This window comes from Vulpes lagopus, chromosome 3 (genome assembly GCF_018345385.1).
Source record: "Vulpes lagopus strain Blue_001 chromosome 3, ASM1834538v1, whole genome shotgun sequence".
Taxonomy (NCBI): Eukaryota; Metazoa; Chordata; class Mammalia; order Carnivora; family Canidae; genus Vulpes; species Vulpes lagopus.
Window position 1 is genome coordinate 35,636,475 of NC_054826.1, and position 19,172 is coordinate 35,655,646.

Below are 19,172 nucleotides of genomic sequence, written 5' to 3' on the forward strand. Positions count from 1 at the left end.
CACGAGCAAGCCTGGCACTCACTGTCGGAGGGCATGGGTCCACTGTCGATGCTGCCCCCCTGGCCGGGCGTGTTGCAGAAGGGCGGGGCCCAGCCCTGGAAGCAGTGGCAGTTCTGGTTGTTGTTGCAGACCTGGAGGGAGGGAGGGGCACGGATGTCAGCACCCCAGAGCACTCCGGCCTCCCACGGACCTGCCCTCACAGGCATCAGTGCAGAGAAGCCCCAGGACCCCGGGCACACGCACCCCATGGCCATTGCACTTCTTCCCACAGCCTTCTGTTTCGAAGAACGAGGTGTTCCTGCACTGCCCCTCGAAGCAAATCTGCAGTGGGGAGGAAACCAAAGTGTCAGTCCAACAGCAGGGACACTGGTTGGCAATCAGGAAGCTGGAGTTTTCACACTTGGAATAGAGAAGACTCAAAAATGTGACTCACTTCCAGTTATTTATGGCCAAAAGGCCAGGACAGGATGATAGTTAGCTACATTCAGGTATTATTTTTGTGATCATAGAGAAAATAACAAATATATTAATGACGGTGATAGCAGTCGACTCTGTGCCATGTCTTACACTAAGGCTGCACATTTTTTTTTTTTTATAATTTTGTTCTCAGTTAACTTTGAGATAGTTGCCCTTATTTCCCCCATGCTTTTGGACTAGAGTCTAGGCCATTTCTTAAACCATATAATAATTCACAATGAAGACAGAAGTGATAATAGCTAGCCCCTCTAAGCAGTTTCCAGGGATTATCTCATTTAATCCTTATGACAATTCTAGGGGGTGGGTCATGCTATTACTAACATGCTTTACAAAGGAAGCCACTGAGGCTTGGAGAAGCCAGGAAGGTGGGATTTGAGCCTGGGCATCTTCCCTCCAGAGCTCACATTTCTTATTCTCTCTCCTCTCCCCTGAGTGGGGCAGGGACTCACGTGGTTGTAGCCACACTTGGTTCCAGTCATCACCAGGCCTGGGTCCAGCATGTCACCCTCTTCCTCGGGACCACGGTAGACATGGGTACCTCGGCATCGGATCTGCCTCCCATTCAAGATGATGGTGGTATCAATGGGCACTGCGTTGGACTCCAGGGGCCGGGCCTCAGAACTCTGACACTGGATCTTCCCACACTTGGCATCTCTGAGCCCGATAGAGAGGGAGGGTAGGGAGTGGAATCAGAGGCAAGGGAAGAGCCAGGGCTCAGAAGAGCTTCAGTCTTTCTTGACTAGGAGTGCAGGCTTGGATAGGGGAGCTCTAGGGACCCAGCACGAGAGATCTCATGTGAACTTACACTAAGGATAGGAAATAAGATCCTTGTCCCCGGGTAGTACAGGCCAGAGAACAGGCCTTGAGAAGTCCTCTTTACTGCAAGGACAACTGCCTGACCTGAGCAACCTGCCCCCTTATGCTCCATCCAACCCCATGCACCCAGATGCTGCAGCCAGAAGCCTGGTGTCATCCCCAACTCACCCATTCTCCCTCACTCCTGGGTTCCAGTGATTTTGGAGTCCTGTCCATCCTCCCTCATGTATATTAACCCTGAATCACATCGCCATCCTATTTTACCTGGACACCAGAGAACTGATCTCCCTGCTTCCAGTCTTGCCCCCACTGGAGTCTAATTTCCAAACTCCTCTCAAGCCAAAGTCCAAACTGTCCTAGTCATGCATTCAAGGCTTTTCATGATCTGATGGTGCTTGCTCAACTATCCAGGCTCATTTCTCAGCCGTTGCCTCTCCAATGCACCCCCACATTGTGCATTAACTATATAAACTGCTACCAGCTCCTCCTACCACCCGTTTCTCTCTACTCATCTCCTGTGTACCCGCAGGAGTTGCCCATTGCCCATTCTGTTCAACTAGGTCATTTCTCCAGATCTCAATTTAGGTGTAACTTACCTTGGGACCCACTAAGGAAAGGCTGACCTATTAAGTAAGACCTTGATCTAGTAAGACCAAGTTGGGTGGCTTCTCCACAGCTTTGTTATATGTATTGTAATGAAAAGTTCCACGTACTCAGCATAGTATTTGGCACATAGCAAACCCTCAACAGATAGTAGATGGGTGGATGGGTGGATGAATAGATGGATGGCTGCGGGAATGGTTGGTTGAAATGAATGAATGAATGAGTGACAGGTTACTCAGATAAGGGTACAATTAGCATCCCACAAAAATGACCCAAGAGAGCTGATTCCCTACCCGACTGTAAGGTCCCAAGAGAAGTCTGACCAGCTTTCATCCACGCTCTCCCTTTGACTTCCTTAGACTGTACATTGTCCCACAATGGGCCTGAAATTCATGACTGACTCTGACAATTTATTTAAAGGCCCATGCTGCTGAGCTGGGCAGGAGTGAGGACAGAGCAGAAATTGCTCGGTCACCCTTAATCTTACAGGGTTGGCCCTGCGGTTATTACCTCATGTTGCATTTCTTGTGTTCCCCATTCATGTCTTTCCCACAGTTTCCAAAGGTATCTCCGGCCACATTCACCTTCTCAAAGCAGAGATCAGGAGCAGGCCGGGCTCCTAGGTGAGCAAGAAACATTTGTCAGCACATTAGCCAACTTTTGTAGAACTCAGAAGCCCCCCAAAGTACAAAGCTAGCCCTTGGTAAAAAATTAAGGATTTTTTTGGGGAGGGAATGTTCAGCTTTTTCTTTCTGTACTGTTTTGGGTACCCTCAACTTCTCATCAAACCCTGCTCATAGAAAAAGGGTATATACCAGTTCTTTATACCTTACTGAAGTATTATGTCTGTGAGATGTTTGTGTGTTTACCTTCTCTGTAAAGAAAAAGCTCTGTCTTATTTCAGATTATAAAATAGGTAATACATGCACAAAATTTTAAAGAAATGAAATATGCCTTTATTTTTCTAAGTAGCCATTCCAGTTCCTACTTCCCCACAACCTGAAGAAGCAATCACAATTAGCAATGTATCTTCTAAAGGTAATTGTATCTCTCTATCTTCTAGACACAATTCTTGTATCTCTTCTAGAGATAATCTAATAAAGAATGGCAGTAATTCTATTCACTGTTCTGCAGCTTGCACTTTGCGCTTATTGTAGGAGGTGTTTTTATTCAGTACACACAGAGTTGCCTCCTTCTTTTATTCAGCTGCAGAGTGTTCCACTACATGGGTGTAACCAGGATTAATTTAATCCGTCCTACTGAAGGATATATGGGTTGCTATTGCTATCACTAACACTGCTGCCGTGGAAATCTTTATAAATCTACCTTCACATACGTGCACAAATACCCGGATAGGATACACTCGTAAGTAGTGGAATAGAGGGGCCCAAAGAGAAATTCATATAAATTTGGTATCTTCAAATTGCTTTCCAGAAAGGCTGCACTCTGTGTTTCCCCACATTCTCCACGCTACATTATCACCACTCTTACCATCATAGTTATGGTATTATTATATTAACTTTTCGGTCTTTGCCAGTCTGACATATGAGAAATCCTATCTCGTAGTAGTTATCACTTGCTTCCACTTAATATGAGTGAGGTTAAATATTTTCTCACAGCCTAGGGCCATCTGAATTTCCTTTTCTGTTCCTATGCTCTGCCCATCTTTCTGCTGGATGATTATTCTCTATTCACCCACTCTGGGAATTTAAAACATCAAGGACCTTGGGAAGGACACTGTTCACTGTCTCTCTCTCTCTCTCTGAAAGTCTACTCTGAGTCAAGGGGAAGGAGACAGGGAGTATCTAGAGAGGCCTTGTTGAAGCCAAGGATCTAAGCTATACGTTGAGGGCCTGACGGAGTGGAGGGCTGGCTTGGAAGTAGTGGGGTGGGAGGAGGGCCATTCTGTAGGAGGTGCCTTACCAGGACCCCAGAGCTGCTGGCACTGTTCCTGGTAGGTGAGGCACATGCCATTGTAGCAGTAGGCCTGGCCACCCTCACAGGGGGTGCCATCCATCTGGTAGAAGTTGGTGGGGCAATGGGGAGACTTGCCCGTGCAGAATTCTGGGAGGTCACACTGCCGTGCCTGCTCACGGCACAGGGTCCCAGGGGCCAGCAGCTGAATGAACCAGACGGGAAAAACAGTCAATGTCTCGAATGCCCTCAATTCTTCCAGCAAAGAACTTGTGAGCATCACTCTTGTGAGAGTTTTCCCATTTCCATTGTTCCAGAGACCGTCTTTGGCATGACCTCATTAACTTTAACCATCATCAGCCTTCTAATATGAATAATGACTTAGAGGTTTTCAAGGTGTTTTTTCACAAATGTTTCCTCTTCTCAGCAGTTTGAAGAAGTAAGAATAATATTTATGCAACAATTTACGCAACAATTTACAGTTTACAAAGTGTTTTAGTAATCATGGCTACTTTTGTGAAGCCCCCACTTTAGTGCCTGGTACAAATATTACCTCATTCACTTTTCATGAGAGTCCTAGGTAATATAATTATCCCTGTTTTACAGATGATGAGACCTGAGGCAGAGGAGGTTAAGCAAGGTCCCAAAAGTCTGGTGGTCAGTAAGTGGTGGAAGAGCCAGGCCCCCTAATATATACACACAAATGTGTGTAAACTAGTAGTCACACATCACCTCTGAATTTACAAAGCATTTTAGCAATAATATTTTCCCATTACTGAGCCAAGCACTGGACTAAGTTACACATATTGATCCCATGTGAGCTTCACAATATCCATGAGGCAGATGCTGTTGTTTGCCTCTTTCTGGAGATAAAGTAACCAAATAACCTGATCAATAGCACAGCCATGGCAGTGATAAAGACTAAGTATGCCATTTGAATCTTCCAGTCTCACTGAGCGGTCAGTGTCTCTGACCACCCCATTTTACAAATAAGGAACCTACACTAAGATGGTTACTATGCTGCCCCAAAGTGCACTACCAGGGCTTGAACTGAAGGTCTCAAACTCCAAGCTTCATGTTTCTGCACACACTTCTCTCCAGAAAATCCTTTCTGAGACTTGAACTGAGTGGACATTGTCCATGCTTATTCTCAGGCCATGGTCCAAGCCTCAAAGGACTCCCTCCTCCAACCAACCAACACAACTCCATGAGGAGATGCCAAGTCAACCCTAGAGTCAAATCAAATGGTGAGTTTCCCCAGGCCTCAGCTGTAAGAAAAGCTACATCTGAGAACAGTGCCCTCCTCCTCTCTTCTCCCAGGTGACCCCCACACCACCCGCAGGGCTTTCCTAGGAGAGAAGGCAGAGAACAGGCCATGCTGAGCAGCTTGCTAAAAGCATGGAGTAGGGGCGCTTGGGTGGCTCAGTGGTTGAGCATCTGCCTTTGGCTCAGGTCATGTTCCCGGGGTCCTGGGATTGAGTCCTGCATCAGGCTCCCTATAGGGAGCCTGCTTCTCCCTCTGCCTATGTATCTGCCTCTCTCTCTGCATCTCTCACGAATAAATAAAAAAATTTTTAGATAGATAGATAGATATATAGATAGATAGAGCGAGCCTCTTGTTGCCAGGGTGGCCCTGTGTGGAGGAGGAAGACTCAGGACACATCTCTATCACGAAGGAGGATAGAGGTAGAGAGGACACACCTGGAGCCAGCATGCCTGGGTTCAGATCCTAGCTTCTTAACCAGCAGTGGAGCCTGGGGCAGCTATTGAATCTCTCTGGGATGGCACGGAATAAATGGGATAATAACTTTCTCAAGGGATTGTTACAAGGGCTGTATTCAAATAGAGCACTTCAACAGTTACCTAGCTCGTAATGAGCACTCACTCAGCAAGTGCTAGGTAGAAGCGCAGGTCCACAATTCCCATCCAAAACTTTGGGGCCAATGGGCTCCAACTTTTCAAGTTTCAGAAAGCAGACGTCACACATGTATACATACACACAGGTGTGTAAATACATTCATATGTTATATAGGTATATTTATTGTATGACCCCCCCCAGCAAGACCTGGGATTATACTTTATTATCAAACACATTAATTTTTCTACAACAAAATAGAAATATTCACTTTAAGTGTGTGTGTGTGTGTGTGTGTGTGTGTGTGTGTGTGTTTTAAAGACCATAATTATGTCAATTCAGGTAAAATTTGCTACCAGAAGAGTTAAGAAACTTTTTTCCCAGTTTTTAGAATTTTCTGAATTTCAGAATTATAGATAAGAGACTATAAAGATATAGTAAGATTAGTAGCAGTATTTTCCACAACATCAGGAGTGTAGGCTCCGGGGGTAGAAAAATGTGGTTCAGCCCCCTCTTGCTGTGTGACCTGGGATAAGCCACTTATCCCCTCTGAACTGCAGTTTACTTATCTTAAATTGAGGATATTAATATACATTTCATGGGACTTTTGTGAGGCTTGAATGAGACAATATATATAAAATTTCCTGCATAGTGCCTGCCATCTACTAAGTCCATTAATATTAACCAAAATTTTTATGATGATTATTATGAGCTCCAAATAAAATCAAGCCTACTCTCTCTGAATACCTTTTTTTTTTTTTTTTAAGTCTTCCATCTTCCAGTACGCACAGCCCTCTGGGATGATTTGAAGCCAGGGAGGCATGGTATAGAAAATAGTAAACTTCATCACAGGGGCCAGCCCAGATCCATGTTTCTGAAACTTTGATGCCATCACTTCCCTGGGATGGAGGCTGAATCCTGACCATCAGCCCCCAGCAGAACACTGGGCTGTCAGGTCAGAATGCTGGGGCTCTGCGGGGCGGGGTGGGCAAAGGGCCTCTTACCTTACACTGGTGACAGCAGGCACCATGGGCACATTCCGCCCCTTCTCTCAGGGTGCAGTTGGAGGCATTGCAGCACGGGTTATTACATTCCTGCAGAAGCAGAGGGAATGTCCATGAGCCTCTGGGGCAGCAGAGCAGGGAGACAGGAGTTGGGGTGGAGTGAAGCCCTTCATCCACATCCCACATTTCCCCAGCCCTGCCCCACATGCCCTTGGGGCCCAGGCTCCCTAGAAAATCTTTACCAAACATTTTGTTTTATAGGTTTATAATGAAGGTAATGTATATTTATCACCAAAAATACATAAATGCACAATTGCCAGCAACATCACAACACAGACACAACTACATTTTGAGTGTGAATATTTACCCAGACATTGTCCTCTTCACATATAGATACATATTTAATTTATAAAATGATAGTATCCATACTGCTTTTTAATGTAATATATGTACATTTGCCCCCGCAGTCCTGTGTTCTTCCAAAACACGATTTTTAGCATAATATTATACTATATAGGAATTCTGGGATTTATTTTTCTCATTCCCAATAGAACGTCCAGAGACTCTGTCTTCTACTGCTGCCCTTCTTGCCCTCACAGCCCCAGGCCTCTTATCCCATAAGAAAAGGCCATCAAAAGCAAAGGCTATGCTGCCAGAAGGTCTGAACACAGTTTTTTGTTTTAAAGATTTTATTTATTTATTTGACAGAGAAGGAGAACACACAAGCAGGCAGAGCAGCAGGCAGAGGGAAAGGGAGAAGCAGGCTCCCCGTCCAGCAGGGAGTCTGATGCAGGACTTGATCCCAGGACCTTGAGATCATGGCCTGAGCCATGGCCTTCCTAAACCTTTACCACAGATCATAACCTAATTAGCTGAAGGTAGATGCTCAACTGACTGAGCCACCCAACACAGTTGGGTGAGCCTCCCAACTGAACACAGTTCCTTAGACTGCTCTCCCCATCGGCTGCTCTTCCTCACTCTTCACTGGCTTGGACCTTTCTGAAACAGAAGGTCTTTAGGGGTTCCATGCTCTCCTCTCTTCCTTATTGCCTTATGGGTCCTGATTTGCTGATGTACAGCATGAAATTTAAAAGACGATGAGGGGCACCTGGATGGTCCAGTCGGTTAAACTTCTGCCTTCAGCTCAGGTCATGATCCCAGGGTCCTGGGACCAAGCCCTGCATCAAACTCCCTGCTCGGTGAGGAGTCTGCTTCTGTCTCTTTGTTGTTCCCCCACTCATGTTCTTGCTTTCTTTCTCTCCCTTTCTTGCTCATTTTCTCTCAAATAAATAAACAAAATCTCTAAAAGATGATGAGACACCCCAATGACCCCAAGTTTCCTTATCACACCCCTACTATATTCATAGGCCTATCTATCCCAAACCATTTCTTGACAATGCGCCAGGCAGGCTCCATGCATAGGTCCATCACAGCCTTGTGAGGCAGGATTATTCCCATTTCACAGATGGGGAAATGGAGCTCAGATAAGTCCTATGCTGGTCAAGGTACACACCCAGCAAATGCTGTACCTGAATTCAAGCCATGTCTGCTTGGGGACTGTCCCATGCTAATGAACCATATCATAACCCTAACTGTCCAGGTCTAGTGTGTTGGAGGGGCACATTACGTGCCTGACTATGATGCTCATCCACTTGTTTCCCCTAAGAGAAGGAAAAGGATATTTTCCTTCCATTAGTCTCCCACTATCCCAGGCTCCAGGCAGACCGTGTTCCTCCCCACTTCAGGGCATAGTTCCTCCTCTCGCTGAAATGTGCTTTCTCTTCTTGTGCTCCTCAGTAACTCCTAACTTAGCCTTTGCATATGGGATCAGAAGTCACACTCCCACCTGAGTAGAGTAGCTCCTCTCATACTGCAAATGCTCACAGCACAATATCACTGGCCTTCCTAAACCTTTACCACAGATCATACTCATATACTTTTGTAATTATTTGGTCAATGTGTTTCCCCCAGTAGATGATATGCTCCACAAGGACAGGAACCATGTCTATTTTTGCTATCCATCCTATCCCTAGCACCCAACATAGTGCCCCACACTCAGTAAATATGTGCTGAACATAAGCCAACTGGCTGAGCCCACTTGTGGATTGCTCCTCAACTCCACTAGACCCTCCATGGTAAGACGGACAACTCCCTCCTTTCTGATGGACCTAGACTGATCTCTCTGAACTCATGGTGGTGGGGATGGCAGAGCCTCTAACTAGTTTCTGTTTTATTATGAAAGAAAGTTATGTGCTGACATTAAAGACAAAAATCAGGGGCACTTGGTTGCTCAGTCAGTTGAGCATCTGACTTTGACTTTGGTTCAGGTCATGATCTCAGTGTCGTGAGATTGAGCCCCGAGTCAGGCTGTGCACTGAGTGTGGAGTCCGCTTAAGATACTCTCTCTCCCTCTCACCAAGCTCCACCTCTGTGCTCTCTCTCTCTCTCTCTCTCTGTCACAAAAACCATGCAAAACTAAAAAACAAAAATCAAACCATAGGGAAGGTTATAAAATCAAATAGTCTTACACACACCCTCAGCCTCCCCTTCCACGATTTACTGTTTTGCATATGTTAACGTGCATATCTCATCCTCCAGAAAATAGACATGAAACTATCCAGTTCTGCTTTTTTGCAAAAAATAACACACATCTGTCAAAAATGACAGCACCATGCTGCATGCCCACCACTCATTCTGAAGAGAAGGAGGAAACAGCTTGCACACAAACAGTTCTGTTCCTTCTTCCTGCAGCAGCCCTTTCCAGACCTAACAGTATTTCCTACATCCTCTTTCAATCATCTCTTCTCTAGGCCAAGTAGCATAAGCTTATTATTTTAAGCATCCTTAGGGCCCAGGTTCAAGTTCATATATCCAGCTGTGTGGCATTGAAAAAAAAAAAATCAGTGGAGCTGGAGGACAAGGAAGGCCATCTATAACTGCCCTGGGGAGGAGATTATAGGCTTTGGTTAGACCAGACACTCACAAGGAGAATCCCACCCTGACCTGGACACCAACAGTGCCAACCTAAAACTGAGAGGGTCTGCAAAAATGGTCCACATCCGTTTGGTGACGGGGTCTTTAATAGCCCAGTGAATGTGGGAAATGCCTAAGACTCAGAAGTGTTCGGTTGCATTCTCTTTGTCTTTAAGATTTGAAACCAGTGCACAATCTTCCCTTCTTCCCTGGCACTACCATGCCACCTTACCTCTTCCTCCCCACAGTCACATTCTTCCCCATCTTCCAGGTAACCGTTCCCACACCTCCGGCCTCCATACAGCGTCCTGGTGTCTGGCATGTTGGAGAGACACATCCCACCGCCTGACTGCAGATACCTGTCCAGCTCCTTCCTGTTGCATCCATTGAACACTCTTGGAAAGGGATGCCTGGCAGAGAATAAGGCTGGAGTTGATTGGGAATCTGAGCAGCAAGCAGCCAGAATAGTCTTAATCCTGCTGCCTATGATGCTGATTCCACCTAGACTCAAACCCCCACCGTCTCACGCACACACATTCTGTCCTCTTAGAACATCGCTGATACATTCTCTTACAATTCTTTCTAACCACCCCATAATGTTCTTTTTTCCCCTCACTCTGCAAGGAGGTGTCTGAGAATCAGAAGCAGCAGTTTCTTCCCTTTGTAGGAAGGGGTTGCAATAAATAAAGGGTTATGAATATGTTACAATAGGTTTCCTGAGTCTTAGAGCTGAATAAAATACTAGCCAACCCAAACTTTTCTTGAAGCTTTTATCAGATGGAGATTTTCTTGGAACTGAAGACCAAGCCAAAAAAAAGCCAAGATCATGGGTTTAATTTTTTCATTGGGCCAGTGATCTTATGACCTCTATTCTAAGGATGCAGGCAGCACTCCAAACTCAACCAGCAATTCACAAATGCATAGTTTCATCACCAGATTATGAAAGGTCCTGGGTCCTGCTATTGGAAAAAAAGAATCAGAAGTCATACATTCTCTAGCAGCAGGTCAGTACCACAATTTGGGTCTATAAAGGAAGAGTTATCCTGTTCTAAACCAACTAAAAGTTATACACTGGAGGTTCCCCTTCAGTTGTCAGCTCTGTCACCAGGAATTTGTGGCCAACAATTTTTAAACTACTTTAGTAGTTTATATTTGCAGCTAGTTTAAAAACAAAATTGTGTAGTAATTAATATAACTCTCAACCACAGGACTATAAATATGCTTTTTAGATTGAGAGAGAAAAAAAAAAAAGATTGAGAGAGAAAGGGATGGACTTCATGGTAAGCTCTTAGGGATTTGAACGTGACCCATGGAGCTGTATCCTGCACGTCAACATCATCCTTTGTATGTCACAGCCAAGAAGCAATGGAAAACACCGGATGATGGAACTCCAAGAAAAGTGCATTTCCTCTTAAAGACACTGAAATACCATTCCCTAAGAACCATAAGTAGGCTCTAATGGTCTGGGGTAAAGGGAACACAAACTCCCAGCATGATGCCTTCAAAAGAGCAACTCAGGTCTTGGGAGAACCCAATGTTCTCTGCTGTATGAGTCCAGATACTAAATATTAAGAGTTGTGGCTGTTTCTCTTTCAAAGGCTCTGGTTAAAAAAAAAATCCTCACAAATACAGGGAGATGTAGCTGGCTTGTTCTTATCCTCATGGTAAATGCAACCTGTAAATTCCTGGAGGGGTCACTATGCAGGCATGGATGCTCCCCTTCCTTTTCCTTGTTGGGTAGGCTACATCAGAATCTTTAATCAGCACTGACCAAACTCCCTTGGGACGGAGAGACTGAAGGGTTGGGGCTATTCAACGTAGGTCCTCTTCAAAAATTCAAGAAATGAAAAAGAAACATGTGGTCAGGCCAATTTTATAGCTGAGGACTCTATGACAGAAATCAAGTATATCTAGGGTTCCACCAGCACCAAAGTACCTGCTACAAACCTAATGTTCCTTGCACACATTTGCTTTTTTAGTTCTCTTTCAATTTCTTTGTTGTCAACTGCATTTCCCTCCATGGCCCCTGCAAGAGGTATAACAGAGGCTCCTAGGGCCAACTGGGAGGAACACTTGGGTTGTACTGTCCTCAAATGTTCTGCTCTCCTTGTCATGGTGCTTGACTCACCCAGTGGCAGCTGCCATGATGCACCCGCCATCAGCCGCGCTGGCTGAGCAGCATTCCGCAGAATCGTGGCTCATGCCGAAGTTGTGGCCCATCTCATGGGCCATGGTGGCAGCCACACCAATGGCATTCTCAGAGTGGTCCTGCCCAAGGAGAGAGTTAGGGTCAAGAGGGCAGCTCTCCCTACTCCCTGTTTCTGTCTTTTCTTAGCCAGGCCTCATAGCTGTCCACTGATTCCATGAACAGCACATCAGGCTTGGTGATGAAAGCCTGTGCTTTAACTGTCATGCTACCTCTGTGGATGAATATAGGGTAGATAAAGGGGGGGACAAACAGATGGAAAGCAGGCCTTCATCTACTTCACAGGTTAGAAATGGATAGTCAAAACAGTCCCACCAAGCCAGAGAGAATTTCAAAAGAAGGCAGTAATTTCCTAACCATGACTTTGAGACAAGCAATTGTTTCATAATAACATGCATAAAAACACAAAACTGAGGATTAAAAAATAATTTTTATCTCTATTATCTACTGTATGTTCTCCAGCCCCTGGTTTGGAACACAAGAAACCTAGCTGACATCACTAGATATAATGTAATCACTTCCAGGGTTCTCCTGAGCTTGAAAATTGGGGATGAACTATAAAAAAATGAAAATTCACCCCTGGGTACCTCCATCTCTTAGAACTTAATGACTTCATTTTAAACAACTGCCCTACTTGATGTCAAGCTTTTTTTTCTCCCCCGCAATAATAAATATAAACATTTTTTTCCACAAGATGACCTCCTGTCCCATGAGGCAGTTTTCTGCCTTCTGTGGAATCAACATATTGGCTGAGACTCACCATGTTGACTCCTCCAGACTGGTACACGGAGCACATGGCCATGAGGGGGGCCAGCCCAATGGTGGTGCCATGGAAAGACATGCCCCTGCAGGAAGGAACAAGAGAAGGTCACTCAGGAGTGGACAGCCCTCATGGCGTTCCTTGGCCCTGCTGACATTGCCAGATCATTCCCAAGGAGAGAAACCCCGGTATTCTAGGCCAGTTGGACAACTTCCAGGTCACCACACCTCTCACTTCCTCTCACCTACTCTCTCACTGCTTCAGAGAAATGGAGGGAGCAAAAGGTCACTTCTTCCCACAATATGCCCAGAGCCCCATTCCCTGGAAGGAAATGGGCAGGGCTCACAAAGCTGCATCCCATTCCTGCTGCAGAGGAAAAGGTCAGGGGGAGGAGCTGAGGAAAGAGTGGCACAGGTCCTGATGCTAATATGACTCATGAGCACTTCTGTCAGCTGCCAGGGTCCCATTGCCATATCCCTGGCTCTATGGTATGTGTATGGGGATGCGGTGGGGGGGATTGGGCAGCAGCTGTGGGGGCTGATGCTTCATTTCCTCATCACCCTGGGGCCAAGGAAACAGATGTGTCCCATCAGGAGCCTCACAAAGTGCAGCTGGGTGCAAAGATGAGCTGTTTCTGCCTCTGTTTTGCAATTGTGAGGCAAATCTGCCAACAGCCAGCTACATTCCTCCAGTACAATGCATCCCTCTCTCAGCTGTATCCATCCAGGACAGGGGAGAGGGAATGAATAAAACACCAGTATTCTCAGGCATGCCACAAACATGGAATTTACTTAAAGGCTCCACATGGAAATTCATTATGTGGTGCTTTCATATGTCTATGTTTATCTTCTCATCTAGACCATGAGATGTTTGAGAGCCAAGATGACCTTATTTATTTGGGTGTCACCAGAACTTAGCATAGAATCTGACACATAGGGGGCACTCAATAAATGTTTGCTGAATTGAAGGCAGATTGTTCTTTAGAGAAAAAAAAATCTGCAAAAGAACACATAAAACATATGCAAATCTCTATGAAGCCCCACAGGTTATCTTATAAACTTAGACATGGCCCTGAGGAAGTCCTACTGGACACCTGGATTCAAGGTCTTGCCCAAAGCAGGACACCAACCAAGCTTTGCAAATTCAAGCAAAACCCAAAAACTTCCTAGGTGAAGGTTCCATTGTGAAATAACCACAGCCAGAGTTTGGGTACAGTTATTTCCCCATTTCTTTTAAAGAGTGAACAAATGATTATGGATTCAGAGAGATATTTTTAGGGAGCAAAAGGAAAATAGCCTTACTATGTCTGTGCCTTTTGCTACAACTGTCTCAGAATACCGTTGGAAGTCAACACTAAAAACATCAAATGTTCAGCCCTCCCCTGGAGGGGCCTCATGTGCCACCATGATTCTCGACACTATCTGTTCATTTCTCTCCAGGACTGAAGAAATTCCAGCACAACACCCCCCACCCCCCAATGTCTCCCTCCCACCAAACGCACGGTTCCTACACTATCTGCCACTGGAACCGGTTCAGGGTCTCAGCCCTGAGCCCCCAGGAACAACGTGAAGGGCAACCTAAGGAAGCCTCTCTTCTGCTACTGCTTTGGGAAATTACCATGCCTATTAAAATAAAGCACCAGGAAGACCCAAATGAGCCCCCTAGAAAGTCTGTTTGAAGGCAGCCCCCAACAGTCAGTCACTTCCCGATATACACCCAACTGTTTCAGAGGTTCAGCTGAACATTGCCTAAGTCTAATTTTCTCACCTAGATCATAAACACTTCTTGGGGTTGTTAAGACTCTTAGGGTTTTGATATTTTCCTGGGTGTACTGGGGGCAGAGCACACATCTGAGAAGTAAGTGATTATTTAGACCAGAGAGGCAGGATGGCTAGTACCACCCACTCTCAGCACTGGGGGAGGGCAGTGGACAGCACAGCACCCACACTGCAGGCAGGGGCTGTGCAGCCAGGCCCAAGGAAACGCACATGGAAAGAGGCCACTTACGTGATTAACTGTGCATTGTCATGGTTCTTCTGGGTGAGCAGCTTGCGCCTCCAACTGAGAAATGACCATAGAGTAGAGTAGGGGTTCTCGGAAACTTCACACATATTCCCATGAGTCCATACTTCCAAGCCCACGAGGGCAATCCGGATGTTCAAGGATCGGTAAAACTGAAAAAGCACACACGAATGCCACAGCATCATCTGTCAACACCAGGAGATTTATATGCCCCTCCCTAGCCTCAGCACTTGGAGCAGGGGCCGGATTTCTCTCCTATACATTCCTCCAAGGGCATGGAGGCAACAGGGGCTGCTGTTCACGTTTTTCAGAAGGAATCAGTGAGATGCTGAGAAAGATACACAACGTTCTGGTGCCAGAGATGGGTCATTAAGCTTAGGGGAAAGAAGCCTGAGATGGAGGTTTAGGCATTTCCTATAACCAGAATTGCCAGAATTACAGAATATGTAGTCTTTGTTTCTGGCTTCCTTCACTTAGCATATTTTTGAGATTCATCCATCTCATGGTCTATGTCTGTCATTATTTGTATTGCTAAATGGTATTTCGCTGTATGAAGATACCAAATTGTACAGAGATGCATTTTTGTGTGAGGTCTCCCACTCATTTTGGAGTAAATGGGTATACATGATATACAAGTAGCTAGATACACTTATTCTTGAAAGTTTCCTTTCCTGTCACTGGAGGTGTTTGGGCTTTGTCACAAAGGCCACAAACAGGTGGCCAGCATGAGACTGTGAAGGTCCCAGATACCGTTTAGAGTTCTGTCCAAACCAGAGATCCTGAAATTCTGTAAATGAGACCTGACTCCCAGGTTCCTTCAGAGTAGAGCTACACCTGGTGTTTGTGATGTGGTGTGTTTCACCTCGTGCACATATAAACAGGAAGAGCGTTTTCTTTAAAGCAAAGTACTACTGGGGGCATCTGGGTGGCTCAGTGGTTGAGCATCCGTCTTCAGCTCAGGGTGTGTTCTCAGGATCCTGGGATGAGTCCCATTACAAATATATGTATCTGCCAAGGTGGAGCCACTTTAAAGAGTGAGTTTTGTCTTATATCTGAAATGGATACAAGCATATGTTTAAACTGCAAGATTTTTACTTGCTAGAGAATCTGTTTTAATATAGTGGTTTGGCCTCTGATTATTTATAGGTTTTATAAATTTTAGAATCAATTTCTCTTTAAGGTGGCTTGGATTTTTCAACTTTTGTGCACATAAAATTGAGTTGAAGTTCATTGTGCCTTTTTTTCTTTATCCAAATTTTGAGTTAAAGCTTCATATGGTAACTGCATCCTGTTCAGACACTGTAGTCGAAATTTTTGAAACTGTGTGGTGTTCACTAAAAGTAGGAATAACAAAGTCAAAGCTAAAACTTCGGTGAAACCCTTAAAGTCCAAATCTTCTTGATATTGTGAATTGTACCCCTTCCAGGTTAGTTTCTTCTGGACTCTCCATACTCCTTACAGTTACCTTTTAAATTTTGCACACATTGAGATTAAATTGGGCCTCTACTGTGCCGATTCCTATTTCCTCTTGTGTTTTAAGTGTGAACTAACAACATAAGTGAACATTAGCATCAAGTAGTGCAGACATATGTGTGCATTTGCTTGATTCAATTTGTTGTGACCTTATCAGTTTGGAATTGGAATTGCACCATTTCGTAGACAAAGGAAACTAAGTATATTGCTGCACTTTTAAGTTTTCAGAACAGTGTTGAAAAATTGCATTGTTTTTATTTTTTTTAAACTCAGTTAAAAAAGACTAAAACGTTCTTTCAAAAGAGGCATCTAAATGTGTTCCTAATTTTGTATATGGGCTTAGGTTTTGTAACCAATAAAAAAAGCTGCTATCAAATATGATAAAAAAAAATTTCTTCTCCCTCTGCCTGTGCCTCTGCCTCTCTCTCTGTGTCTCTCATAAATAAATAAATAAATACAATCTTTAAAAGAAAGAAAAAGCTAAGTACCACTGGAAGGCATAGGTTCAAAGGATTCTTTGACTGGCCTACCCTAGAGATTACTGAGGCAGTGACTCTGGAAAAAAAAAAAATGCACGCAAATCTAGGTCACATGAGCAGAAGATACCATCTTAAATCCAAAACTGGCAGGTACTGCAGCTGCTAAAAACAACAATCGTAACATCAATGTTTATCAAGCACATTCTATGTCCCAAGCACGGAAGCTTAGAAAAGTTCAGTAACTTGCCCAAAGTCTTAGCAGGAGGATGGTGGAGCCAGGATTAAGGCCCAGATTATCAGATCAGACCCCAGAGCCACTCAAGACCCTCACTGCTTCAGTGCCGGCCTATTACACATCCAGAGACTCATCTTGCCCCCCAGAAGTTGTGGTGTAAGATGGGCTCCAGATTCAGTGAAATAGCAGTTGATTTCAAAGGAAAGTCATTTTCCCGTTTTGTGCCAGGTCAATCATTACAGAGAATAAAGGGTTTGAACTTGCTGCCTGAGGGAGCTTTTAAGGACGTAAAACTTGGCTTTTCCACAGTTAAGGGAAAACATTTTGGATTGGGTTCATGATTCAGCAAATTAGTGCCGCTCCTTCCAGTTTTACAAGTTGCTGGATCAGCAAGCCTCAGAGAAGTTGGGTTTGCCTTCCTTCACCCTAGCCAGGGTGACTAAAATCAGCTGCTCAGAAGAAAACTCAGACTGCTCTCCAGAAGGGACCAGCCAGGCAAGGCTAGGGGCTTCAAATACGGGCCAGGCCATGGTATCTTCTCGCTTCCATTTTTCATAGGCACTCTTGGTTCTACCACCCAGACCAGCTGGAGAGTTCACAATGGGGAGGCCCAGCCAAGTCTGCCACCTGCTGGGTCTCCAGAACAATAGATGTCACATGGTGAGAACGGGGTCTGCCTCCTGTATACATACCCCCCAGGAAACAAGCTTTTTCTGTTTTCCCAGATGTTGAGTGTTTGGGATGTAGGATCATTTAAATGTTATTGTTGAATGAACTAAGAGCTAGAAAGACAACTGAGCTGTGTCCCTGGAGGCCTTCCTTCCAGGAAATGCTGATGTTTGACTTTCACCTGCCACTGAACACTGACCAGTGTTTCCAGAGCCATCTAAGGCAAAACAAAAACACAGACCATTAACTCTCCCATCTGATGACTTCAGAACACTACCAAGTTTGCTGGTAAATCCAGCAAAAAATTTAAATTCTCTTCTTTATCTTCTGTTTTGAAAAAAATAATTCCTCTTTAGATCTGGGATCCATGAATCCCTAATAGGCCTAGAGTTAAGAATCAAAAGTGCTCTGAGTGCCCTGAAATTGTACAATGTTTTCAGATTCTCTCTCTCTCTCTTTTTAAGATTTTATTTATTTATTCATGAGAGGCAGAGAGAGAGAGGCAGAGACACAGGCACAGGAGAAGCAGGCATCCCACAAGGAGCCCGATGTGGGACTCAATCCCCGATCCCGGGATCACGCCCTGAGCTGAAGGCAGACGCCCATCGCTGAGCCACCCAGGTATCCCTGTTTTCAGATTCTCAAAGAGACCCGTGACCCCAAACATTAAAATCTAACTTTTAAAAACCATTTACTACTGGCCTATCAAGAGAGTACTATAATTTAAGGTTATCTATTCTACTGCATTTTGTAGTATAAAAAATACCCCTTTTCATATAAGCAAAGTATTTCCAAGTCCTAGACCAGCCTGTTCTAGTAAAATTCAACAATTTGGGTATTTCCTAAGGGCATGTTTAAAAGGTCCTGATCTGGGAAAGTTAGCTATTCACACAGTCTTTCTAAGAGATAACTAATTTTAGAACCATTTTACAGATGGAGACTATACAGATTGGCCCAAAACAACCCCATTCAACTTTTAAGGCTCTGTATCTTTCCCATGCTGACCTACCCCAATCTTCCCCTAAGTCAGAAAATGTGGTCACATGAGCAGAAGATACCATCTTCAGTGGCATGTCACTCAGATTGACTGGCAGTGCTTTCTACAGTGAGAAGAATTCTGAGACTGTGTGGGGTTCAGCAGGAAAGGGTGCTGGGCTCAATTACAAATGTCTGCCATGGGTACCGGTAAGGAGACTTTTCAGTATGTAGCCTCATATTTATCATTCTTGCCTGAAAAGGAATAGATCCCTTTCAGCTGCAATGATGAAAGAAACCACAGTGTAAGCTTTCTAAAAAGTGTTGAGCTTTTTACCTGGAAGGAACCTTAGAGAACCTTAAAGCATTCTTAAACTGGGCTCTTCCATGTCCTAGGTTCCCTGGAAGCCACTGGCAAGGGTGAGGAGAAGGAGCAAGAGGATAGCACTCTGGATCCTCACCCCTGCTTTAGTTTAGAGAGTTTGTCATTACCTGACTTTTATATTAGACACTGGCATAAGATTTCATTTAAAAGAAGGGTTCCACCAAGAAAACAAAACCATTGAAGCCATTGATTTAAGCCAGCCCCTCTGCTTTGTAAATTAAAAACATAATAAAACAAAACTGCAACCCAAAGAAGACAACTTACCTGGCTAAGGTCACATAGTTGAGGGCTTTGTCATGACTACCCTAAGCCTCTATGCCACTGCT

General features: G+C 44.7%; 1 protein-coding gene across 1 annotated transcript in view; it reads right to left on the minus strand.

Annotated features, from left to right (window-relative positions):
* Positions 1–19,172, minus strand: part of ADAM19 (ADAM metallopeptidase domain 19) — an 83,761-nt gene that overhangs the window by 11,622 nt on the left and 52,967 nt on the right. Inside the window, exons 9-18 of the mRNA XM_041749179.1 lie at positions 14,616–14,782; positions 12,609–12,693; positions 11,771–11,910; positions 9,875–10,052; positions 6,670–6,759; positions 3,820–4,015; positions 2,407–2,515; positions 927–1,131; positions 244–321; positions 23–131 (exon numbers count right to left, since the gene is read on the minus strand). Coding sequence (XP_041605113.1) covers positions 23–131; positions 244–321; positions 927–1,131; positions 2,407–2,515; positions 3,820–4,015; positions 6,670–6,759; positions 9,875–10,052; positions 11,771–11,910; positions 12,609–12,693; positions 14,616–14,782 — 1,357 coding nt within the window. The remainder of the gene's footprint in view (positions 1–22; positions 132–243; positions 322–926; positions 1,132–2,406; positions 2,516–3,819; positions 4,016–6,669; positions 6,760–9,874; positions 10,053–11,770; positions 11,911–12,608; positions 12,694–14,615; positions 14,783–19,172) is intronic.